The 27838-nt window shown below is 39.1% G+C and overlaps 2 protein-coding genes across 3 annotated transcripts in view; one reads left to right on the top strand and one right to left on the bottom strand.

The window, feature by feature from the left end:
* LOC129769950 (molybdenum cofactor sulfurase 3) overlaps positions 1-22003 on the top strand; it is a 26774-nt gene extending 4771 nt beyond the window's left edge. The window contains exon 4 of the mRNA XM_055772491.1: positions 20020-22003. Within this exon, the coding sequence (XP_055628466.1) occupies positions 20020-21631 (1612 nt within the window). The 3' untranslated portion in view covers positions 21632-22003. The remainder of the gene's footprint in view (positions 1-20019) is intronic.
* On the bottom strand, positions 21639-27838 carry LOC129770039 (migration and invasion enhancer 1). Of its 2 annotated transcripts, XM_055772640.1 has the most exons (3): positions 25498-27699; positions 25153-25434; positions 21639-21983 (listed from the first exon to the last, which is right to left on the bottom strand). In XM_055772640.1, the coding sequence occupies exons 2-3, from the start codon at positions 25194-25196 to the stop codon at positions 21722-21724; spliced, it is 306 nt and encodes a 101-aa protein (XP_055628615.1). In that variant the 5' UTR covers positions 25197-25434; positions 25498-27699; the 3' UTR covers positions 21639-21721. The 2 variants fall into 2 exon arrangements, with proteins under 2 accessions (XP_055628615.1, XP_055628606.1); XM_055772631.1 differs by lacking the exons at positions 25153-25434; positions 25498-27699 and adding an exon at positions 27719-27838.

The raw sequence follows: 27838 nt of genomic DNA, 5'->3' as shown, positions 1-27838 counted from the left end.
ATTCAATAATTTCTAACCAGTGTTGCCAGTCTGACTGCAACTTCTCGGGAATTTCGTCATCCCAATCTATATTTTCTATGTGCAGCCTTTGCATGAGGATTCTTCCATGCACAGTTATATTTGAGATGAGTCCAAGTGGATCGTAGACACTCATCACGAAAGCTAGTACCTCTCTCTTCGTTGGTAAACGTAGCATTTGTGTAACATCACTTCCTAGCTTGTCTAATTTGATTTGATAGCCGAGTGTGTCAGACGTGGTGTTCCAATATACACCAAGTACCTTTTCTGTCATTGAATTCTTTTCTTCGAACATTTTGATTCCGGAAATTTGTACACGTTCCGAGGGTAAACTTTGCAGAAGTTCTCTGCTGTTTGACACAAAGTTTCTGATGTGGAAACCCGCGTGATCGTGAATTTTCATAACATGTAGTACTATCTCTGCTGCCTTATCAAGCTCTTCGAAACTATCCAAATAATCGTCGACGTAGTGTTGCTTGATGATTGCTTCAGTCGCCACTGGACAATATTTTCTGAATTTTTCTGCGTTGTGGTTTTTAACCGCTTGTGCACATGACGGTGAACAGGTTGATCCGAATGTCATCACCTGCATTACGTATACATCAGGTTTCTTACTGCTATCACAATCTCTCCATAAGAATCTCTGAGCGTGTTGATCTTCAGCTCGGATTCGTACTTGGTGGAACATCTCTTTGATGTCTCCACATACAGCAATTGCTCCTTCTCGGAATCTTACTAAAACACCGAACAATGACGTAGTAGCATCCGGCCCTGATAACAGTTCCGTGTTGAACGATACACCTTGTGTCTTTGCCGCCGCATCGAAAACCAACCTTGGTTTAGGTGGCAACTTATTTTTGTTGTGCACAATAAAGTGTGGAAGATAATACACTCTTGATATCGGCTTCATAATTTCTTCCTCTGACAGTTTGCGGATGTAGCCTTTCTTCTCGTAATCCGCAAATGTTTCTATTGCCCATTTTTTCAACTCTGGGTCTTTTTTTAACGTTCTCTCACTCGTTGTCAGCCTCTTTGCTGCATTGTTGTAGCTATTTGGAAATTTCGTTTCCTCATCTTTCCATAGAAGTCCAACTTCGTATCTACCATCCTTGTATTTCATAGTACTTCTTAGAATTTGTTCAGCCTTTTCTTCTTCAGCTGATTTTGGTAGATTCTTGACTACCTTAACGCCGAAGTCTTCGGTGGAGAAATATTTCTGCAAAGCCTTGTTCATTTCATCTTCTTGCTGAATGACCATGATGTGTCCGCCTTGCACATTGGACGATATGTTGCCGAACATGAACCATCCAAGTTTGGTTCGTAGCGCTGTGGGCTCGTTCGGTTTTCTCATTCGCCTTTCGAATGGAATTAACAAGTGACTGTGACTCAGTCCAATTAATATCGTCGGGCGTATACTGCTGTAACTGCTCAACGGCAGATTCTTGAGGTATGGATACCTTTTCTCCATCACCTCCTTGTTGAAGCTTTGCTCTGGGAGTTGGAGATTCTTTATCGTTCTCACTCCTTTCATGACGTATTCTTTTTCATTGTTGCCGTTGATTCGTACCTGAACTCTACGGCTGTTTTGTTCGTTTCTCGTGACGTTCTGCGTCCACTTTAGCATTAACGGATCAATTCTTCCGTTGAGCCCTAACTTGTTCGCAATCTCCTCGTCTATTAGAGAGAGTGATGACCCCGCATCCAAGAAAGCGAACGTGTTGATGATTTTGTCATTATTTTTCAACGTCACAGGAACTATTTGGTAGAATACGTTGGATTTTGTTAGTTGTTGGTGATTGTGTATCTCACCATCTGCTTGTGTATCTGGACTATGCTGTCCTTCCGACTGATTTGAATCACTTGATTCTCTCTCATGAGATTTATGAATTAATGGATGATGTTTGAACTTACATCCATTAATTCCACATTGTTTTGCTCTTTTGCAGTCTCGCATCATATGGTTTGTAAATGCGAGACAGCTCAAGCATACCTTTGCCTTAAAGGCTAATTCATTTCGCTTTTCAGGCTTCATAGCCTTAAATCTGGTGCATTCGAGGAGTTTGTGGTTTCCCCGACATGCTTCACAATTGCGTTTTATTATTGTCGATCTATTTTCCTGATGCGTATTTACGTTAAATCGACGCTCAGGCCTCGTGTCTCGCGGCTGCGATCTGTTAATTTCTCGCGGCTGCGGTCTGCTTGTTTCTCGCGGCTGCGGCCTGCTGGTGCCATTCAGCAGTCTATTGGTTCTCGAATGAGGCTTCAGCCACTCATTGAGATCAGCTAAAGTCTTTGCCCCGTCGTACATTTCTTCAGTCCACTTCACCTGTAGACCGTAGGGCATTTTCCTTATGATCTCTTCCACCAATCGGTGGTCAATCAGGAATTCTTCTCTATCCATAAGAGAAACATTACAGACGAGATTATCCAGTGCTTCGGATATCTCGGTAATCAAATTCCGACTCTCCCTTTTGATATTGGTGAGTTCGGCTAGTAGTTCTTTATAGACTAGTTCGGGTCTTCCGAAATTATCTTCTAGTCTATCAATTATTTGGTCCATATTATTTGGATCCATCATTAACTGTCGGACGCTCCTCTCTGCGTTCCCGTACAGCACTGTTTGCAGGCGATTCAAATTTTCAAGCCTGTTAAATTGACCTTGTTTTGTGGTCTCATCAAAGGCCTTTTTAAATTTCGGCCATTCTCTGGCCGCACCTCCATATTTTGGCAAGCTCATGAGTGCTTGTCGCTTTAGGTAGACAGTCCATTCTGGCTCTGCCTCCTGATTTTGACCTTCGATGCTGTCATTATTGTGTGCTGAACTTGTACCTGGTTCAGCTTCGAATCTCGTTGTCCTCATGGACTTTACCAGAGCCTCCATTGCTGCTCTGTTCTCTTGCAAAATTTCTTGCAAGCTGTCTCCGGAAACTGATTGTCTGACTTTGACTTTCAGTTCCATCATTTCCCTTTCTGTGCTCATGCACTTAGGGCATACCCACCTTTCATCTTTCTTGGGTAGGTATGTGAGTCCCACACATGAAATGTGGAACCACCGATCGCATTCATCGCATGCGACCATGTCCTCTTTCTTGTCTTTGTCCGTACACAGACGGCAGTGCCCATTAGGGTTGGCTTTATATGCGTATGTAGCCATTTTAATTAACGTGATTCCTTCTTGAATACACGTGAGTTCAATTCAGATCTTTTTTGAGTGCTTAAATTTTCAAGTCTTATCTCTTTCTTATAAACGTGATTCCCTTTTGAATGCACGTGTGTTCAAATCAATTTCTATGAGTGCTTGAGTTCCAAGTCTTATCTCCTCTTACAACGTGATTCCCGTTTGAATACACGTGAGTTCAATTTCACTCTCTGGCGCGAGAGTTCAAATTTCAATTCTTGACTTCTTAGTCTTTTCAAAAAGGCGTGATTCTGAGCCTCCCGATTTACTCCTCTTGCGCGAGGGATCGTGGTTCTTTTCTTGGCGAAGGTGTGAGTTTTAAATCTCCTCTCTGGAGCCACCAAAATATAATCTAAGGAACTGGAGTTCCCTAGATGCTTGCTATGAAGGCAAGACTTTTCGCTCGTCCTCTCTCGAGCGCTTCGTGATTAATCTAGGGAACTTATTTCCCTAGATGTCGGCAATTGAGGCCTGAGAATCACGGTTTAAATTTATTAAAGCCAGGGATCTATTTCCCTGGACTTGGTTGGTCTCTTATGGGCTAAGCCCCTTTGCGTGAACAAATCCCGGCTAGGGCAGCCACAAAACTTCAACCTCTTCCGGCTCCAGTGCGGTCCGGTGAAGCGAAGCAAATGGTCTGCTTTTCGGATTGGGATTTGTTCCTTTTGGTTATACCTTTTATAGCGTGGCGCCTGGTTGCCAACGCTTGGGTGTATCCGGATTCTGATGCGTGACGCCTGGTTGTCAACGCTTGGTGGATTTTCGGATCACGAATTGAACTTTGAACTACGAACTTTGATTTTGAACTAACGAATTAGACTTCTGATTTGAACTGTTTGATTTGAACTGTGAAATTGAACTGTGAAATTGAACTGTTTGATTTGAACTGTGAAATTGAACTGTGAAATTGAACTGTCTTCCTAGGCCAGAATCCCCAGTATATATACCCAAGAATTCATTCCTAGGCGTTAAAACTATAAAGGAGAGAAGAGATCTCTCTTTCCTTCTCAGACAACCGAGCCCATATCGATTGTCTGCCTGCTATTTCCCTACATGTTATTACTACCCGCTTATCTCTGCGGACCTTTGTCGCTCTCGCTGGAGGGGTACAATTTAGAAAGTTTATTACTCATCGTCGGCTTAAAATGTTATTTTTGTTTATAGCCCTTCGTATATTCGATAATGGGCGAGGCCAGGCTTATTACCAGCAATAATCTTTCGCCTGGTGCCTTGTTGTCTTTGTGTATTCCAGGCGCCTTATCTGTCTATGCTGCCTGCTCACGGTCTCAAATGAACACGTGATTTCCTATCTTGTATGCCTGCGCTACACTATGAGTAATACGATCTATTCAGAGGATCGTGCGGGTCACAGATTTGTTTATTTATTTGTCCCTACTTTCTGGTGCGTCATGCACCGTTTGTCTGAAGCTATACAAAAGGAAAAGAAAAATAAGAAAGGGATGAATCACATGGCCGTATCTGGTGATTCATTGGGCTATAAATTTTCTATGCGCTCGTTTGCACTTCAATAACATTATTTTGTTTATTGGCCGGCCTTGCTATCTAAATTGGGTCCGTAACAGCCGTCGTTATTCATGCTTGCACAAGAATATTTACCATCTACAGATGATTTGCAACAAATATTTGAAGATGCTTCTAAAATTGGTCAAACTGTATTGTTCTTAAAACTAACGATTATAATGTTCGCAGAAGACTAGTGCTCTATGCGGCTTACGAAGTTTGTAACCCGATAGAACATTTTCATAACGCGAAATATCAATGAAAACTCCGTTTTGACTCCGCATGAAGAACATTTCTAGATCATGTCATTGATGGATCGCATCTCCATTTGGAAATCACTTTATAAACGCAAAGAAAGTTTGCAGTTTTGAAGCAAATTGTGGCTGACGATGAAAAATTTCATCTAGGCGTTCTGTTTCATTGTTAACTCGCTTATAACTCGAGCATTTCCATATAGATCGCAAAGATATTTGCATCTATTGATAGGGAATATTTCTACGCATCTATGGATAACATTCTATTTTTCTTCAGATAAACAGAATAATTGTAAATTGTCAAGTATTGTTCAAACGCATTATGTGTCTTGTTTTGATTGGTCCAATTTGTGCTGCTCAAATGGGTCCGACTAGTGATTCCCGATAATCGTTCGATCAATCGATTAATCGAATATTTCCTAAAGAAATCGATTATTATTCGAACGAATACTGCGCAACCAATAATCGAAGCGAACGAATAATTTACGTTGATTAATCGATCCGATTCCAGAGAAAAAAAAACGTACAGCAGCTGCAGTTTTATCCTGGAATTCAATTATTATCTTTGACACTCCCCTAAACTCGTAAACGAAGCTAAATTCGCGTTGACTGCATTGAGCTTCGCTTACGAGATTAGGGGAGCGAAAATAGATAATAATTAATTTTTCAGGCAGAATGAACACTTTTTTGATTCCAGATGGCTTTTAAGCAAATGAGACTAATTAACTTACTAATTATTTCTCTCAATGTGACGATTAATCGATTAATAGATTATTTGGGGCGATTAATCGTATCGAATAACAAACTGCTGAAAAGTATGCGATTAGCTGATGAACGATTAATTTCAAAAATCGGGGATCACTAGGTCCGACCGAACGGAGCAACCAGAGTAACAGCGGAATATATTTATTTTGTATACAAGCTAATAATTATATTGTAAGCCACTCCCCTTGTGATTCTACCGCCAGTCGAATGAAATAAATTTGGCTGTTGCTTTCCGAAACATCATTTATTTTCTAACCGCTAAGCAGAGCAGATGTGCTGAGGTTTGAACCAAGACGGGTCTATGGTACTAGGTGAGGCCGTTTCGTCACTAAGTTGGTTAGGGGAGCGGTATATGAAAACAGTACGGAAGAAAGCAGAAGGGGAATTAGCGAGCTCCGGCACAAGCGTATTGTGTTTTGTTTACAAACAAAACACAGTAGTCTTCCAAGATGGCTGAAGAGTGGTTTTAGCCAAGACGGGTCTATGGTACTAGGTGAGGCCGTTTCGTCACTAAGTTGGTTAGGGGAGCGGTATATGAAAACAGTACGGAAGAAAGCAGAAGGGGAATTTTTTCCTCCAAGTGTGAAAGAGACAGACTGATCACGAGCGAGCTTGGGCACAAGCGTATTGTGTTTTGTTTACAAACAAAACACAGTATCCTCCCAAGATGGCTGAAGAGTGGTTTTAGCAAGTTAGCCCACCTTAGGATATACTTCTACGCGCCTTGGTTTTAGCAAGTTGGCCCACCTTAGGATATACTTCTACGCGCCTTGGTTTGAACTCGTGTTTAGATTGGCTAGTTCCCAGCTGAGACAATAGGGGACCGATTCCGGACCACTTTTTCTGTCATACTCGGACCACTCACAACTCGGCTTCTGATTGGTTGATGAGGAAAATAATTGTCAAAGATAAATATACAAGAATGGGATTTCCAACTTTTTTACAGTGTTCCCAAAAATATTAAAAATTGAATAATGGTTGCATTCACATTTCAATTTAGTGAAAAATTATACTATCGATTCTCTATATATTGTTTCTTTTACGTTCTCTTTTCTGTTCTTTGAAGAAAGGGAAACTTTGCATCGCAAGTTTCATCCCTACACCTTTTTATGATTCTCCTGCCATCTAGCATAGCATAATAGCGGTGGCTTAGCTGAGAAGAGCATTCAATTATTTTTCAACTGTAAAGCATAAGCGAATGTAGTGCCATCTGAGATACCGTTGCAGACCCTGTGTGACATCCGAAGTGCAACACTTTTTGTTGCACACGAAAGTGCTTTAGGTTCCATACGAATGCGAATCAATTTGTTCAAATTGAATATACAATTGTTCTGCCTTACTATAACCTTTTTGATGGTCAGGACTATAGACGAGAATTCCATGATTGTTCCAATTTCTATATAAGAAGAGAGCGTGTAGAAAATAAACCAGTTCTTTTTATCTCGAACATTTACGCGTGTTATTACAATCGATTTCCGATCCCACGAAAGTCTCAATTAAAATAATTGAAGCCACACGAATGTATAATTTTATCAATTTTTCAGTACTATTAGTATTTGAATGATATCAGGGTTGAATTATAGGGTCTTATTCCCGTATACACTTCAAGTTGAAAACGAAATGAAGTGTATCTGCGATGGCAACGGTACGGTGTCGACATCTGGATACAAAATCAGTTATTAACAAGGCTTATTATTCTATCAGAATAGCCGGGCAGAAGGCAGTTTTGAATTGCTAAAATCTGAATCTTTTTTTTTCTTGGCGTTATTTATTCACTTGAAGCACGTCTTTCTTACCCTAACTTAACCTATTTTCTATACACTTTCCGATATTCCCACTAAAACTAATCATTACAAGTAAATTATCTTCAGATAAAATTTTTGTGAGATTATTTTACCACAAGAAGAAAACAAAGTTTTCCATTCACATTGAATGCTAATTTGATACGGAGAAGTTAATTTTCATTCATAATTTCTATTTGAAAAATGTTCGTTCTGCCCAAAAACCCATTATTATCTTCGACGCTTCTTTAACTCGTAAAACGAAGTTCAATGATGTGTCGATCATTTCGTTTTCACCGTGAAGTGTATACGGGAATAAGGCCCATAGTCTCTTGATAAAAAAAAATGAACCATAAATTGAACGTAACGACCCGTCAGCATACGTTCAACGAAAACGACCGGCAGGATTTGTAGAAAAGAATAATTCTAGATCAACATGTCAAAAGGGTCTATCTTCTTTGATCGATTCTCTTCACCGTCTTTCTCTTTCGATAACCACGGCCTTTCAGACAGATTTTGCTCCAGTTTTGCCATGTAGTTTGATAAACGAGGTCCCCTTTCACATTCCTTGTCGTCGAAAAAATCAGGAAATCCTGTTACTGCTGAGTTATTAATGAAAGAGAATGTAGATGAAGAGAATCGATCAAAGAAGATAGACCCTTTTGACATGTTGATCCAGAATTGACGGAGACGGACGGCTCGCTGGTTTTTGTCTGGGCTTTGTGTCTCGGCTTTTGTTTTGATTTGATTGTACAGTAATTTACATATAAATCGACATTTAGCTAAATGAACAGATCTGTTATGCAACACGTTTAATTAGACATTTTTACCTCTAATTGGACATTTTTGTAAACATTGAGTTCGGGCCCAAATTATGGCCCCACATTGAAAGCCGCCACCAGTCGCGAATGTCCAATTACTGGTCAAAATCGACTCCAATGCGACACTGAGTTGTGCCTCAGCATATCGTATTATAAGTAACTTACTGTACATTTTATGTCAACATATCTCTTAACTCCAAATTTCGGAGTGAAAATCAGTAGTGGGTCGGACTACGGGGTTTAAGCATTTAAATAATTGAATTCTCGCGTAACTTTTGAAAAGGTCCTATGTAACAAATGTAAACAAATCGAGTTAATAGATGCATGCTATTAGTCTTCAGTCATTGAATGCATTACATAAAAATCGTTCACGTATCTATTTTCTTCATCTTTTTATTGCCGATACAAAAAATATCCAATGTACAGATTCGGATTTTAAGCACCCGGCTGTTACTTCGGACGCCACTTTCCTCCGATGCCCGAAACGTCCGAAGTAACAAAGCAGTCAAAACAAGACGAAGTCGTACTTCGGTCGTTTTGAGTTTTTGTTTCTTACAGTACATTTGTTTTTACTTAAGTATCTCTTCGGTTAACCTCATCCCATCGCTTGTATTTGACTACTGGAGGATGGGATGAAGAGAGAGAAGTAGTTCAGAGGATCGAGAAGTGTACATTTGTTTCTTACAGTAGTTGTTATCGATTTCAGTTCAATTCAACGGGTGATAACAAAAATAATCTGTCTTTAGAACGAAACGCTGATTTTTGGATTGTTGTTTAGTAGTTAGTTTCAAATTCTTATCGTGCAACGTAATATATCCAATGTGCAAACGCGGGCAGTCAAAACGTCCAATGTAACATTTTTCGCTCCTGGGCTTCAACTTTAAACTCAAATCACGGAACAACAGCTACGATTGGTTTTGGAGAGCTATTCTTGATCGCTAGTGGTGAGAGGAGCGATAAAGATCGATAACTTTTAAGACAATTCGCGGAATAATGTTCGGGTCTTCAACTTCGTTTTTCTCGAGTTGACGAAAATGTTACATTGGACCTTTTCAAAAGTTACGCGAGAATTCAATGATTCTCATTGAATTTTCCAAAATTTAAAACTGATTCTAGGCATGCTGATTTTAAAGGGGGCATTGCAATTCAAAATTGTTGTAGGTGGCGACACCATGAATAAAATTAAATAAATCATTCGTTTGGCATTTGACGTGACGGTGCTGGTGAAACCATTGACTGCATGTGTGAATTGGTGGAGACGTTGACGGAACGTAGACGTTCTTCTCCGTAACGTGCTATGTGAATCGCACATAACTTGGCATATTCTAAGGCGCACATAAAGTAAGATCGAATCGAAATCAAATATAAAGTCGATCAAAGAACACATTGTCTATATCTGAAATCGTATAAAATGCGAAAACCTCGACTTTATTTATCAATACAGATTAAGTCTCAATTCGGCGCAACAAACATCGGTTTTATGATATATACTTTTGTAAAATCGATCCGTATTATATATTCATATTGGGCTGAAAAAGTTTGTGAGTGGCATGAACGCATGATACAAATAATGTAGTTCTGCGAAAAATTATAAAAATTATACTATATTAAATCATATTAGATCGTAATCGAGGACATATTACATCATATTAGGAATTTGACATATCAAGACGTGTCAACAGTGTCGACGTTTGGTGGTGATATGGTGATTTAGGGAGGCAAATTAATCTCTACCAGATCAGCAGGCCCAAAAGGGGCTGTCCACATACCACGTGGACAGAAAAAGTACGATTCTAGACACCCCCTCCCCCTCCGTGGACAAGCGTGAACATTTATTATACCCCTCCCCTCTTTGTCAACGTGGACAGTCCTATCTTTTTTTGGAGAAAAAATCGATTTTTTTTTTCTTATGTGTAGTTTTTTTTTTGGGAAACCAAGAAAGTTGTTGGGTTGTATCCGAACCATGACGAACCGTAGCTGACGTAGGATTACGTTACGATATTTGTTGTATGTTGATTTTGGATATTTTCGAACAAGATGAGATTCTAGATTCGAAAAACATCAACGTGAAATAATCAAGGGGCGAGATTGTGTTACTTGTTATGTTTCAGGGGTATAGCTTGCGATACGTTAAGGAGGAGGGAGGTCCAAAACCCATATTTTCTGGCGTTATGCAATTTGTGAACTATGCCATAATATCGATCAATATCATGATGATCAATATTACCCGGTAAGTTATTTGTATCACTCTTCAGTTTCTTCCGAATTCTATTTATGTTTTCTACAGTCAGCTTGTGTGCATGAAAAAAAAATAATGCTAAAACTGTTCCTGATAATGCGTATACATTCGGCATCTCGAAATTATTTAGTCATTTCGTTATGAATTTACGAAAGGGTTTGCAGTTAATTGCTCTACTCTCGTTTGTGCGAAGCTCCCGTTTTACCAGCATCCCAAGATCAGAAAAGTCGAAAATGAACTCAACTCCTGATCATACTTTCTTAAAGCTTACGCTTGTCGAATGTTCACAAATGCTACAGTGAGTGTATCTAATAGTTCGACCAAATGGTTGTCGAGCTGTATTTATTGGAATTTATCGACTGTTTGTTTGTAAGAAGCTCATAACAGGAACGTCAGACCTCATGTCTCCTCGACAATCTGGCAAGCAATTTTGGAGTTTAACAGGGATGTGCTGTTCCTGACATAGAAGATGACCTTTTGCGGGTGAGGGCTGACTTTGGGAATAGATAACGGTTTATGTCGATTATCCCAAGAATTTTCCATTCAAAATTGTTGTAAATTAGAAGACCTTTTCATCGCCCATCACTATTTTTTACAAAAACGGCGTTTTTTAACGTTTATAGAACGAGTCGCATATAAAGATGTGATTCATTGAGTTTATTTCGGTCAAATAATGTGGAACTTATACGCCGTAGCAATTTGCTAGCTGCACCAGATACTCAGGGACGGTGGTATATATATATTTGTAGATATTTGTAGTGAATCTGTTAATTGATCTGTCGTGTACCGAATATTATTCTTAATGGATCCTCGATTTGATTGACATCAATGGCGGCACGAACTTTCCGATCAAACCCATAGAAGAGTGTTTCACAAATTACCACATTTCAATAGAGGGCAATAAAGAGCTGCTAGCAACCCTTCCTCAAAGATACGAGCCGTGCACCTTTTTAAAAAAAATAGTTGTTCGTCTTTCGATTTTGCAAAACCATGGAAGTTCTGAAAAGATAGAAACGAAGTGGTTTTTGTATCATGAACAGAAATTGGATCAAAGCCCGCATCTAAAAAAAACAATGTCGACCATTTTTTATATTACAATACCAAGCCTGTGATACTATCTTCATCCTGACGTAATAAATTATCCTTTACTAACAATGAAAATAAATCGATCGCTCACATTTTATGTGCATTAGTTTCAGCATATAGATTTCGATGAAAAAGTTCAAGAAGGGAAAAAAGAGAGAAGTATGGATGCCCGACCGGCACTCTCTGATAGCGAATTCGTTTTTAAAACTGAGTCAGTGCCAAACTGACTCTGTAATAAAAAAACGTTTTCAGTTTCACGAATGCGGTGTTTTGTTGGTGTGCGTTATATAGTCTGATTTGTTTATATTCGCGACGATAAATGTACAGTGTCGACGTCTAATGGCGATATTAATGCTTGGGAGGTAAATTATTCTCTATCAGATCAGCAGGGCCAAGTGCAGTGTAAAAATATAAAAGTTTGAATGAATGTTTTCACTTCATATTGTTTTATTCCTTAAAACATGTAGTTCTGACACTTACTTAACCATTTGTCGATGCATTTCCTGGTTTTTCCACAAATAATTACTATTATAATATAAAATCATCATTAGCCACAGTTTTCGTTCAAAATGTTTCTGTGATATCGAAAAAAACCTCTTATTTCATCACGTGAAATAAATATTCGATACGTTAAAGTAAATTTTCATTCATAATTTTGATTTTGAAAGCAGGTTTATTCCACCTGAATATCCATCATTATTTTTGCCTCCCAATGAAAGCACACGTAGCTTAATGCCGTCTGCTCGAATATACTTTCAAAATCAGAATCCGAATTGGATTACGATTCCAATAATACAAAAGTAAAAGCAGCAGGTTTTTCATCTTCAAAGTTTTGACGTAGGACTACGTCTTTCATTTCTATACCGGGGTGTAAAATCGAAGTTTCGAAAACGAAAGCGTTACGCCGGAGACCGAGATTTTGTGTGTTAATAGCTCCTAAACAACTGAACGAAATGGTATGATAAACACTTCATTCGAAAGATAAAATGTCTACGCGTTCTATACTTGTTACTTTCTGATCCAAAAACTTGTTTCAATAGTCTTAAATTTGCTTTCAAAATAGGCTATTGAAATCACCAATCGGTATATAAGCGAGCGCCGCTCGGAAATCCACTCAGTTCTAATTGAACAGCGATTGGAGCATGTTGTCGCTGTTGTGGTGAAGCTCTTCATTTATCATGAAAGCGCGGATGAACGGTGTCACCAAGAGCCTGTTTGTGCACCTTAGGCCAGAAGGGAATCCATCAGGAGGAGAGTGATGCCACAAACGGTTCCCCGGGAAGATCTCGAAGCAGCCGCTACACACACACACATACACGCGCGGAATTCTTTCCGTTTGGATGCCATTCAGCATCGAGAAAGATCCGGAAAATAATCTGCCAGTTCCTCTGGCAATTTAAAAATACATTCATGTGAAAGAGTTTATGTGAATGTTTTCTATCCATGTAACACTGTGACCAAATATGTTTCAATCAAGTGCTATTAACAGATGGTTATCGAGTTAGCATTAACCACTGGTGGGCTTCCAGTATCGAGGAAAATGTGGAAATATCTAATCGTTACTGAAAATAATCTGCCAGTTCCTTTGGGAATTTAAAATTACATTCATGTGAAAGAGTTTATTTTAATGTTTTCTATCCATGTAACACTGTGACCAAATACATTTGGTTTTGTGATTTTTCAATCAATCGCAAAAAGATAGCTTCTGAAGATTATTCTTCCCCATCAGTAGGATATTTCCGTATCCGATATTGGATGCATAAAACCTTGTGCCTCCAACGTAACGCTCTCGTTTTCGAATATTCATTCATTGAGAATGAATTCAGATTCAACTTCAAACAAATGATCTCTAAATCAACGATAGTCCTACGTCACCCTTGCGGTTATACCATAGATATAACCCACTTCCTGTTTTTATTTTTAGATTTTCCAAAATATACTCGGAACTTGACAGTTCGGTATAGTTGTATTGGTGAACCCGAGTGCCAACCCGTGAAACATCTCAGTGCGAAACTAACAGCTTTCAGGGCGAACCAGTGCGACACTGAGTGCGAAACTGACTGAATAAAAAAACGTTTTGACAGCAGTTAGTGCGGCACTGAGGTTGAAACTGAACAAAAACGAATTCGCTATGAGTCTCTTTACACAGTGCCAGCAACTGCTGTTTCGGTCGAATTTATTAGAAACGAGTGCGAGTCGGTTTTGAAGATTGCATTCTACCTACTTAAAAGTTTTTTTTATGTTTTGACACGGGCCAGTCACCACATACATGCATACAGATTAGACAAAATGTATTTTTAAAAAAAGTGTCCACGTGGAAATTATCTATACCCCCTCCCCCCTCATCGTGGACAAGCATGGACATTTCGTGACCCCTACCCCCCCCTAAAGTTGTCCACGTGGAATGTGGACAGCCCCAAAGCAGTTTTAAATTGGTAAAATTTTAAAGAAAATGTTCACTTCATGTTATTTTATTACTTAAAACACGTAGCACTGAACCTTACTCGACCGTTTAATGTAAGTTTCAAGACATTTTCACTAAAACACAATAGACGACCAGGAACGACGTATCCGATTGCATCTTGTTAGTAGTGTACCAATATTTCTAGCCTACTACACTTTTTCTGAGTGGTTGTTTCTGTAGCAGTCGTTTTCTGCAGCGATTTATTCCGGGAACCAACATATTTATACCCCCTCCGACTAGAAGTCAATTGAATAATTCCTTTTTTTAGAAACATAAATGTTGTCATATATACAAATATATACGGTTCGTGAGGCAATAAAAATAAATATACAGCCCTATTCTGTATTCCGACGGATTTCCATTTCGTTCGGAACCGTTATTTCGTTCGAGTTATAATTTTGCGTTCCTTATTTCGAACGTTTTGCCCATTTGATGTTCGAAGAGAAACAGATCGAACGAAATGCAAAAACTACTCGAACGAAATACAGAATGGAATTTTATCAACTCGTTCGAAATATTTCGAATCGATCGAAATACAGAATAGGGGTGATAAGCTCACGAACATTTTCCGCCATTCGTTTTTTTTGTTTGCCTGTAGTAAATCGTTTATACGTTGTAATGCCTTCTGCTCGCGATTACTCAGGGTCGTTGCAAACTGCTGATTCAGACTCAAGAAGAACCACACAACCCACAATATCCCAGGAGTTTACCCTTTCCCGTTTATCTACCCTAAATAAAGCCACTCGCGTCACTCGTGGGGAGCCTCTCTTGCTACCGTTCCCGAGGCTCCTGTGGTGAAACCTTCTCTACAACCGACTACGGACGAGGGGTGACGGCTACCTTTATGAGCCCGGAATAACGTCAAAGAATGTATGTTCAGGGCTGTTTGTTAAAAGGGAATGACACTGAAGGTAATGGTAGTGATTTCTATATATTTCGGGGGGGTTTAAAGCACACGGTACATGCGGTCTGATGGTTTTCGGCGTGCGTGGGAGGAAAATTCCGTTCCCTAATCAGATGGCCTTCGGTTCTTAACTGGAACGGTACTGATAGTCCCTTCCGTAGGCTCTCTTCCTGTCGTGTCCTCTTCGATCTTCTGCGTCCTCGACTGTAGATAATAAAGAAAAGGCTCACTGGTCGGACCTGACCAGCAGAAGTTAACCACCGTGGCGTCCCCATTCGAATCATTTTTCTCATTACCTTTTCTTTGTATACTTTTTAAACTCTACAATTATCAACGACGTGGACGTAATACGAAACCTAATAAACAAACAACACTTAACATTACTGAAAACTACACTTATCTACATATTTAAATTTAAACATTTACTTTACACGACGCGCACTTCTACTTCCGGAGACGGTCACGAACAGAAAGAAAGACCACATCAAACGGACAAAAGGGAACAATGCCGACAGGCCGAGCACAATTATGCCCTATCCTTTTGAGCGACGGTAGTTGCCCCATTCATGGACGCGACCTCTCCTTTGCTCAAACCAGTCCATTGTTAAGGACGCGGGGTCCCCCAGATGAGCTGGCGCAGAGCTTACAATGACCCTGTCAATTGACATTTGGCAGATTTCGTTGTCTGCGGCTCAGCTTTATTTTAGTGATGGCAGAGTCATCGCTTTAGGCCAATATGAACGGATGTTACAACCTAGGTAGTGCGGACTGAATCAAAACGGCTGTCAAAAAAGATCCAATTGAAATGTCAAAAGAGATCCAACGATCAGGAGTGTTATTTTTCTTATGATAATCAACACTATAAAAGAGGTATTGTTGTCAAGGGCAAAAATAATTAAAATTATAAAATGACCGAACTACATTTTTCCGTCAATTGTTCAATTAACCATTGCATCTCTGAAAGAGCATCTAAGCCTTTCACTGAGAAACGCATTTTTAATGTCCCCTCTCTTTGACATAACGTTTTTTCCGAACGAAATAAAAACAAACGAAGTCAGAGTCACGTAAATGTTTACTCCTGCGATTTGAAAATATTCGATAAAAAGTGGAAGGAAGAGATGCCAGATGATTTTTAGAAAAAGTCTGTAAAAACATGTGAATGTCTGTAAAAGTTTGCAGATCTATAGAAATGTCTATTAACGTTAATTTTCACATATTCATTAATACTTTGTACATCGCGCCAAACCAATATAGTGGTTCTCAGATCTTCGTCAAAAGTTGTAATTTTGTTCTTTATCGCAAAACATTAGACTCGTATTTTTTAATTTTTCATTAGGGTGCCCATTTCCATTTTAGGGTGATCCAAAAAATCATTTTTTCCACTTTTTCCCAAAATGACTTTTTTCAAAAATTTATAACTTTCGAACCACTTAACCGATTTAGATGATCGACACATCAAATTGAAGCCAATGAGTTTTAATTGAGAAATATTGAACTTGTAGATAATATGGATCCTATTTTCGTAATTATTGATTGTAGTCGTTTTTTAATGTTTTCATGGTTTTGGAATAGGGGGCACCATATTTTTTTATATTTTTTCTTGAAAGCTTAGAATTTTTTTTCATAAAATATCTTGATATCAGATATGCTATTTTTTCGTTTTTGAAATATGATTTTTCAAAACTAATCGATGGTTCGAAAAACAATTTTCCCCATTTTTCCCATTACAAAAAGTCATAACTTTTGAACTATTGGACCGATTCATATCATCGGTATATTAAATTGAATTTTTAGTAATTTTTCTTTGAAAAAATATTCCTTCTGCGAAAAAATTGAATTTTTGCTTTTGTAATTATTGATTGAGTTAGTTTTTGATAGTTTTCTCGGTTAAAGATAGGAGCGCTATATTTTTTTATATTTTTTATGGAAAGCTGAGGATTATTTACCTAGCATATCTCGATATCAAAGATGCTATAATTATCGTTTTTAAGTTATAATTTTGTAAATTTAACATTTAACATATTCATATGTGACTAAACTAGACCTATGCTACTAGAATCCAATCTTCCCGCAAGTGTGATATTATTGGCTTGGCTTATTGGCTTCAATTTAATATATCGATCATCTAAATCGGTGTATTCAAATTAATCAAATGTTATGATTTTTTGCAGAAAGTTATTTTTGGACAAAGGGGGAAAAATGATTTTTTGAACCACCAGTGAACTTTGAAAAATCATATCTAAAAAAACGAAAAAATAGCATCTCTGATATCGAGATATATTATGTAAAAATTCCGCAGCTTTCAAGAAAAAATATAAAAATATATAGCGCCAAAGTCATAAAAATGAAAAACGACTAAAATCAATAAATACTAAAATATAATTATTCTTTTCGCAAGTTAAATATTTTTTAATAAAAGGCTAGGTCATTAGTTTCAATTTTATATGTCGATCATCTAAATCGGTTCAGTGATTCAAAAGTTATTAATTTTCGTTTGTCATTTTTGGGAAAAAATGGAAAAAATTGATTTTTCGGACCACTTAATAACTTATGTGTTGTAAGTGTGTTTAAATGTTTCAACGATCTACATATACATACATACACATACATACGCGTTGTTAATTTTTATAAAATTCATTATTTCTTCGTTGATATATTGGACATCCACCAAGGCTTGCGGTCTTGTCGTTGATGAAATTTATAAGAAAATGCAGTGTATACCATCCGCCATGCAAGGTTATACAAGTTTTAGATCACCACACGGCCATGAACCATGTCTGTGGTAACAATATCGAACAGTAACCCATATTTCGTCATAAGCAGACCCAAAAGCGAATGTAAATTGTTGAAAATAGAATGAAAATTTTTATTCGATGTTGTTCAAATACTTAGAAGACATAGTCCTGACCCTAACTTAACTATTTTCAATAAATCTCCTTGCCTTTCAGCAAAACAATCTTATCTAGAACAGAAAATAATTATCAGAGACAATTTTCGTTCAAGATTTTTCCTTAACTGCATAGAATGCAATTTTTCATTAATTGTTTATAACCGTATGCTCTCTTTCGTCTGCAATGATGTCAGGGCAAAAGTACTTATGTGTATGAGTTCCAAACTTTATACACACCAGATGGGCCAACCAGAAAGACTGCCGGGCCGCTGGTTGAGTATCGCTGGTCTAACGTCATGTGTATTGATATAAACTAAATATAATAACTTTTCTGTATTAAAACTGTGGAAAAATGTCATTTGGTGAATCAAATATTTTTGATGTGATGGATAGAGCCTCTTATTTTTCAGAAACCTGTGAAATATTGTTATATCCAAAAAGTCTAAAACAAAAATAGAAAGTGTTTTACAGAAATGTCTGTAAATTTACAAACATATTTGTAAATCTGGCATCTCTGGTGGTCTGAGAATTTATTGCAAGAAATCGCTTGAAAACATGCATGAATTTGCTTGAAAATGAAGTAAATTGAGTCCGCACCACTTAGGTTACAACGTATGATAATAGTCGTACTAGATGCATTTGGAAGTCGTATATTCATCCAAAGTAATTCGCAAGCAATTGTCATGTTGTAAGTAGCGGCTAGATCAGAGGTGGAATTTAACCTCAGGGCCGGCATTCAACCAAGTACGAAGCGGACTCGGAAGACGGAAGAATATAGAACCAACACATTGAAAGGAATCGTATTTAATAAGAAGAGAATGGTAAGTATATTTTATTTTATTTTTTTCAGGCTAGTAGTTAGCGAATCGTTGCGGCCGAGCAGGAGTCCAGGTAAGTGTATCCAGGTAAGTATAGATTGGGAGAGAGAGGTTGGTTTGGGTTTTGTTACTCACGCAAGATGCCCGTACACAGGGTCCGGTCTCATCGATCCAGTTACGATGAGCGGGGGCCAGGCTCTACCAGACCTCATCGTACTGGCCTCCAAAACGTTCAAACGACTCACCTGTGTGCGTGTGGAGCAGCGATAACGATGGGGGCTCGCTGACCACAGGCACATTCTTTAGGTACCTTCTCCATCGGTATGTCGCCCGTCGTGGACGGTTCCCGGGAGCTGCAACTTCTCCAGCCCTTATTTTCTCGCGCACTTCACTTCTCGTTTCTTCTGTTTGAATCTTTCTAGGTTCGATTTATTTATATATGAAAACGGGGCCCTGGCAACCTTATCCCAACCAATGCAAGTTAAGCGTAGGCAGCATAAAATAGGGCTCGCGCATAGGGGGTTCACGTATTGTTTAATGCATGGAGTCATGTATGTTAATATTTGATTACGTTTGATAGTTTTCTTTGGCAAGCGATGTTTGGATACCCATCCGAAAGCTTTCTTGGCGATTTGTAATTACAATTACTGCTGGAGAATCGCGCGGAGCACTTCATTTTTGATTTTAGGTTATGATTTCTATGTTCATGATTTTCTATGCTGGCTACAAAAAGGCGGCCATCTTAGCAATCCCTTGCATGAAAACGAGAAAAAAAACTATTTTCAGTGAGTCAAAACGTTGTCACGTCACGCTGGAATGGGTCGATTATAGAAACATTGACTCTTTTATTGGAACAGGATACGATTTCCGATTATCTAATTTTTTCATAAGTTTCGTTAAGCAAATGTCAACATTCTAATGACATATGAATTTTTTGACGTAGGACTACGTCTTTCATTTCTGTATCGGGGTGTAAGTTCAATGTTTCGAAAACGAAAGCGTGATGCTTGGAGTGCAAAGGTTTGCTCCGATAAGGGCGATCGAACAATATGCGTTCAACTCAAAACTGAGTGTTTTTTTAAATTTTACATCATACACAAATACAAATCCTTACGCAAATTCACAAAATGAATATCAAAATTTCCGTTTTTTGTAGCACTAGTTTAAACACTATTACCACTATTACCAAAAAAGGTTAGGATAGATGCACTACTATTACTGGTGCATCTATCCTAACCTTTTTTTTATGAATAACTGAAACTTTCAAGAATATTCCCCAGCTTTCCAACCGGACTCGGAGCGCTGCTGGTCCATCGTGATGCTGCCCATCTTCTCCACAAACGCTATTACGGTGGGGGAACGGTAAAAATTGCCATGGCCGGACGTAGTTTTCATGTCGACCGTGACTCACTGTCGGAGCGGCTAGAGGACGGAACCGTTCCATTCACTTCCATCATTTCGCTTCTGCAGGGCTTCGAAACACTCGAGAGGTTGATTCCGCCGGTGCGCGGACAGTGTTCGATGGAGCGTATATCCGCACAAACGTTTCTTCTCGGTCAGTACTGCTTCCGCAAGCTGCAAGCCCTACGACACGGCAATGGGCAGAAGGTGGTTGAACTATACCACGATGGGGATTTCGAGGATAGCACCGGGCAAGGGGGCATTGTCAACTTTAACATTCTCCACGACAATGCAAGTTTCGTTGGTTTCGCGGAGATCGCTTGCATGGCCAGCCTCCATGATATCGTGTTGAGGACGGGTTGTTTCTGTAATCCGGGTGCCTGTCAGCGACTGCTCAGCTTAACGGATGACGATGTTCTGAAACACTACCGCGCAGGTCACATTTGTGGCGACGCGAACGATCTAATCGATGGTCAACCGACAGGTTCTGTGCGAGTTTCGGTAGGGTATATGACCCGAAGAAGCGACGTTGATCGTCTGGTACAAATGATCGAGAATTGCTACATCAGAAAGCACAGCTCGAACCGATTACCACGATCCCTAATAGTGTGCAACTACAAAAACTACTGCCAACCCCAGCTTAAGATGATTTGCCTGTTCCCCATCAAATCGTGTGGTGCCCTCAAAGTGACCACCAGTTGGCCACTCTGCCCGAAAGGACTGAAATACGATCGAGAGTTTGTCGTTGTGGACGAAAATGGCGTGGCGCTGACCCAGAAGAAACTAGCCGAAATGTGTCTCATTCGACCGCGAATAAATTTGGAAACCAACGAAATGATTCTCACGCATCCGTCCATGGCGGATTTCACGCTGGATTTGGGCTTCTCGGCGGATGCTAGTGGGACGCAAACCGTCAAGCTATGTCAAACCAAAGTCTGCCAGGATAACGTGCAAGCAATCGATTGTGGTGACGATGTTTCCGAGTGGATAAGTGTCGCTCTGCAGACCTCCGGTCTGCGTTTACTGAAACAATCCGATGTAGAAGTTCGTTCCGTTCAAACATCCGAGCGGGAAATTTCTCTCTCCAATCAGGCTCAATTCCTGCTCATCAACCAAACCTCGGTTCGTTGGTTGGCGGGGATGGTTCCCGATTGGGATGATTTGAGGGTGGAACCGTCGCTCGAGTCACTTGTTGATCGTTTTCGTGGAAATTTGGTAATTGAAACGTCGAAGGAGCTGGAAGAATGCCGGTGGCAACGGGTGAAAATCGGAGAGAGCGAGTTTAGCGTGGATGGACCTTGCTCTCGATGTCAGATGATTTGTATCGATCAGACGAGTGGCGTAAAGACGGCGGAGCCACTGAGAACGATCGCTAAGGAGTTTAAGGGGAAAATGCGGTTCGGGGTTTATTTATCAAACTTGAATTTAAGGAATAATTCGGGAGAGGAGCTACTGTACTGTGGGAGTACAATTCAGGGACTAATTGAATAGCTAATAGTTTAATCAATCAATATATTTTTTTATCATGTTTTACACATATATGCAATCACTTTATTTTGGAGTTACTGAAATCTTCGAATATCACTGCAGAACGCAATCGGTTATGGGTTGTTCTTTCACTTTCTTCACTGGTTGGCCCTGCCTAGCGGCGATCACGTTGGCGATTACTTCTTCATAGTCGGGAAAGGCTAACGAACCAAGCTTGGAGTGCACCAATGTGTCGTTGATTTGCACTTCGAACGAACCACGGCGGCCGGTTGTGCACTTGACATGGGCGCCGGGAACGCGTTGTTTGATTAGACGGCTTAGCTCAATACATTGAGGCTTTGAATTGCATACCGTGCTGGAATTAGGAACAATGTTTTACTGATGTACAGCGGAAGAAATTTCGATAAGCGCACCTAAATTTTTTACAGCATCTTTTTTTGAACAGTACTAATCCAAATCATTTCAGCTATAAAATATTCGCAAGTGTTTTTCGTGTAGTAAATATATTGTTTTTGCTACCATTAGGGCTTCTATACTTTTTGGAATAAGATTTTTAATATTTTGGGTCGAAATTCCTATACGCGCAGTTGACATCTTAGTAAGGAGTGTATCGAAAAGTAGTCTTAAACTTTCAAACATCAAAATAAAACGGAAAACGTTCAGAAAGTGTTTACAAAAGTGAATTTTATTAAAGAATATTAAGTTTACATAGCAATGAAATGAAAAAATCAAACTTATTGTTGATTTCATAAAATGATCAAACCTTAGATTTAACTCCACTCATCAAATTCTGCACAGTAGTCTTTATGCACTTTCTGGACGCTGCAGACCAATTCTTCTTCAACTCTGACATATTTCTAGACCCTGCACCTTCTTTCTTGAACTTGGCCTTGACAATTGTTCAGTAACGTTCAGTTGGCCGCAGCTAAGGATAGTTAGGTGGGTTGAGGTCTTTTTCGATGAACATGATGTTGTTTTCCGAAAACCATTGTAGAGGGGATTTGGCATAATGTGCCGATGCCAAATCCGATGCCAAAATAGGGGAAGAATCCGCAAATGGTACACTCTCTCCAATCGATTTGGTATAAAATTGAGGTCCCGGCAGCGTTCTGGAATCTTCTTTAACATATGTTTCATCATCCATGAGAATGCACTGGTTGGGATTGTTCAAAATACGCTCATATAGCTTTCAAGATCGTGCTTCAGCGCGATCTTGCTGCTCCTGTGTTTGTTTGGCCACTTTTTGCTTTTAATAGGTCTTTAGACCAAGTCTCTGTTTAATCCGCTGAATCATCCCAACACTGGTTTTGAACTTCTTGGCCAAATCATGAATAGATACAGCTCTTCTGAATATAATTTACACCTTTTCGGTCCAATTCGGGATTACTTGGCTCTGGTTTTCGTCCACTTCTGCTGAGATCCTCGAAAGAACACTCATCACCGACCTTTGCGACGATTCGTTTAACACTTTCTGGACAAACTTTAATTATTTTTGCTATTTTATTGTATGTAACACCCTATTCGATGCACCGATTGTGCAGAATTTTCTTCTTAGTTTCCAAATCAATCCGCGACATTTCGAAAACAACTTTTTGACCGGAACTAAATGACTTGCATTTCGATTTTTGACATATAAACAAAACGTGCACTGATAACACGACAAAAAAAGTTCACCCGTTTGCGTGTAATAACGTGTTAAATGTTCAAGACTACTTCCACTTCGATCCACTCCTTACTTACCCAACCTTAATGACAATATCTTGACCACCTGTCAAATCATCAAGATGAGGTTGTATGTGGTACACTAGAGTGCCAATTGAGATGAAGAATAGAAGGTGGGAAGATTCACGAGTTTTGGTTGTGTTGAACTTTGAATGTATTAGTAGCCAGGAAGATAGGAAGTTCACATACCAGGTATACCAGTCAGTTACTCAAATGGTACAAAATTGGATGTGTCAACGAATAACGTTGAAAGAGGGTATACAGAAACTAATTACATATTTCCAAACAATATTTTTCGCATTATAAAAAGAACAGAACATGTCACGAATTTTATTTTTTTCTTTGATTTCTTCTTATATCAGAAATAGTATTCTAATGTCTACTATGTTTGGATTTTAGAGCAACTTCATGGAGTTTTATCCTTTGTCAGCAATTGTAATTACTTTTTTCACAATTAGGGTGCTGAACACTTCATTCGTCTAAAACTAAGGCACAAGCGGAAAACTTTTCGTCTCAATCTAGGTCATACGGAGTCAATTAAATTTATTTTTCAAGTGCATTTTTCATGGAAAAAACTCGCAATCTTTTTTCTATGCACTGTCGAATGTTTCTCCGTCAATGGAACAAAAGATTTTGTGACTCTGACTTTGTTCATTTACGTTTTTGGGCAACGCAACGAGAAGTAAAATTGAATTGAAATTAAGTTTAGAACACCTCAATAATACTGAAATTTCAGTTTCTGTTAAAATGTCAGTTGGTCCCTTATGATTTTGAACGCTAGCATTGATTTAAGGAAAAAAACTAGCTCGTTCATTTTATCTACTTATTTTTACTTTTAATAACAACATTTTTCCTATGTAGTGGATTATTATAAGAAAAGTAACATACATAAACAAAATCTGTGACGTCACAGATTTCAAAATCTTCCCACCTTTCATTTTCCATCTCGGGTGCCAATGAATGTATGGGAAAAAATCGACCCTAAAGTTTCAAAAAGTTACCCTATACAAAATGTTCGCCACCTTGAAAAAACACCCTATGCCGAATTTCAGCTCAATCGGACTTAACGGAGAGTGGCGCAAAGCGGTCAAAGTTTGAGTTGAGATTCAACTCTCTTGTATATTGCTTTTCTGTTCTTTTTCATTAACTTGACACATAAGCACTGAGAGACCGAAATTATTCCTCTCGTGAGCGATAAACTTCTACGCTTCGTATATAATATGTATAATAAACTGACCAGACGTCCCGCGTTACGCGGGACAGTCCCGCATTTCAACAAAATGTCCCGCGTAAGATTCCGTCCCGCGAAACGTCCCGCATTTGGCAAAAGAAACGAAAATGTCCCGCGATATCAATATATTTCAATATCACAATTTAATCATGTTGATTTTCTTAAATGGATGAACCTCAAAAAAAACTGTTATTTGCTAGACTGTTCAAGAGCGCTTCTAATGCATCCAAAGATTAATACGTTGAGCTGGTTTCATCGCACCGATATTGGGCTTTTTGTTTAGAGAGTGTCAACTGGAAGCGACAGCAACAAAATTGGAAAACGATTTTATAAAAGTCCCCTATTGATCCGCAGGGACCAACGTGAGTCAGACGAAAAGTTCACCTTTGGTCCGCTAGCTCGGTCAGAGCTTAACGTTTTAAATAAGCCAGAAAAACTAGTGTACACTCGACAGGAAGAGGCAGAGTTGTTTGATGAAATATCGTAAATGAAGCGCTGGGCGGTCTTACGGAAGTTGGCCGGAACCTGAACCATGGCCGATGAAAATATGTATATCGGCGTGTTATTTTACCTTTTTGTGGCCTTGATGGTCGTCTGTCTCTCTATTTTGGCCATTCACTCAAAAGTTTTCTATCGGGCGTAGCTGGTGAATGTTGGGAAGGTTGGTAGTCTTCGCGACAATGTTTATCTCCAGCCGATCGATCCTCCAGTGATCTTTTGGCATAATGAGCTGATCCCAGGTTCGGCATAAAGACCACATCACCTTCCCAACTCCGGCAAGCACTTCGTACTATATATCTTCCCGTTCACCATATGACTCGAAAGAAGAGCGGCTTGGACATTCCCTTCACGTCTGTCAGAGAAAGACCTTCTTCGAGAACTTGATATGAATGATATATTCGACGTCATCGCTTACCTGGGGAACGTAAAGTACCCGATCTCCTGCCATTCGTTGAATTCTTGCATCAAGTACGTCTCGTCTTTCATTACGAGTACGAAAAGAAGTTTTCCACTTCCTTCGCCGGAAAGTTTTTCACCAGCACCTCAAGCTACTCCTTCTGGGTGATTGCGTGCTGCTCAGATACGGCCGGTCTCGTCTGACGCTTCCGCATAAAAATGCCCATTTTGGCCGGATTCTTCTCCACCGTTTGGCCGTTTGCTTCGATCTCTCGGCTTGAGGAGTGGCAAAGAGACGATATTGTAAATACCAGATCGGCTATATCTGGCGGACACAAAGTGCCTCAGGATGTCCAACTCCTTCGCTGTAGGGTGGAGCTTGCAGTAACACAAAATCTAAACCACCGAAAAATCACAACTGAGTGCCGATACTCAGAAAGAAATAATACTGATCAGTTAAGACTCGCCAAACTATGGTTTATGTTCACATAACGTATATACATAACGTTTTGTTTTTTGTGTCCCGCGTTAGACCTCTGACAATCTGGTCACTTTAATGTATAAGCTTGTCCATATTCCCCCTACTACACGTCCATTATACCCGCATCATTCGGTCTGTTTTAATTTCAGTAAAAACATTTCGCCGAAAAATCCGAAAAACAGTGTATTGAATTCTCGCGTAACTTTTGAAAAGGTCCTATGTAACAAATGTAAACAAATCGAGTTAATGGATGCACGCTATTAGTCTTCAATCATTGAATGCATTACAAAAACAATCGTTCACGTATCTATTTTCTTCATCTTTTTATCGCCGATACAAAAAATATCCAATGTACAGATTCGGATTTTAAGCACCCGGGTGTTACTTCGGACGCCACTTTCCTCCGATGCCCGAAACGTCCGAAGTAACAAAGCAGTCAAAACAACACGAAGTCGTACTTCGGTCGTTTTGAGTTTTTGTTTCTTACGGTAGTTGTTATCGATTTCAGTTCAATTCAACGGGTGATAACAATAATAATGTCTTTAGTACGAAATGCTGATTTTTGGATTGTTGTTTAGTAGTTAGTTTCAAATTCTTATCGTGCAACGTAATATGTCCAATGTGCAAACGCGGGCAGTCAAAACGTCCAATGTTACATTTTCGCTCCTTGGAACTTTAAACTCAAATCACGGAACAACAGCTACGATTGGTTTTGGAGAGCTATTCTTGATCGCTAGTGGTGAGAGGAGCGATAAAGATCGATACCTTTCAATACAATTCGCAGATTAATGTTCGGGTCTTCAACTTCGTTTTTCTCGAGTTGACGAAAATGTTACATTGGACCTTTTCAAAAGTTACGCGAGAATTGCAAGAAACTGCATTTATGTTTTGTAAGCATGAGTTTCCAACGATATAATTGAAGTTCTTCTTAACATGTCCGTATTACCCCCACTTTCCCTACGTTTGGTTAGCCTAATTAAACCTGATACTGACCGTTCAAATCTGTTGCTCCGTTCTCGAGTTAAATCGTGAGGATGGGACACCAAATCATTTTTATTTATATAGAATTCTTGAAGGATTTTAAAGTTTTCTTCGAGATGTTTAAGTAAACATTCTGATCCATTACACCATTAATGAAAACCAAATTGCACCAAAAAAAGAGGTGTAATGCGTCGAGAAAAAACAACAGAGATCTGCATGTTTTTATCGCTGTATTTATACTTAAAGCTGTGCAATGATATTCATACCGATTTTTATGTATACCATTGCTGTCTTGTTTCGAGTTTAGTCTTTCTTCGATAAATTTCAATTTTGTTTTTAAACAAAACCCACGGATTTCATTGATTCTTGTTTTGGTAAGCTTAGATTCACTAGTTTAGAGGAAAATGAAAGAATTGAGAACAAAAAGTTACAATTAATAAAGCTAACGAACAAATAAAAAAATAGAAACGAACCTCGAAAAAAGAATTAAGGCGCAATTCAGTTTTCCAAATTTCCTAAAAAATAGGAATGTGTGCGTGGACAACAGTCGGAGGAATATAAAAGATGTCCAGCAGTGTCTAAAATCGTGATTTTTCTATGCACGTGATATATGGGCGACCCCTTTGAATTTCAGAGCGCCAAAATAAACAATGAATGTGATCAACTAAAATGTGTCGAGCAGGGCTACGGCTAGATTAAAAATTAGGGAAAGGAAACATGTGCGCCATAAAAAGGGAACATGGTGATTTAACATAAACACGAAATTCCTAAAACTTACCAATACTCAATATCGACTCGAACCTGATCCGATTTGCTCTGTTCCATAATGTTTTTGTTGTTTATATTCGCTCTGTCAGCGAACGCGGAGGTTTGCGAAAACCACTGGGCTGTTTTCAAC

The sequence above is a fragment of the Toxorhynchites rutilus genome, chromosome 1 (assembly GCF_029784135.1).
Source record: "Toxorhynchites rutilus septentrionalis strain SRP chromosome 1, ASM2978413v1, whole genome shotgun sequence".
Taxonomy (NCBI): domain Eukaryota; kingdom Metazoa; phylum Arthropoda; class Insecta; order Diptera; family Culicidae; genus Toxorhynchites; species Toxorhynchites rutilus.
Note: the sequence above shows the minus strand (reverse complement) of the source record. Positions and strands in the feature narration are given on the sequence as shown.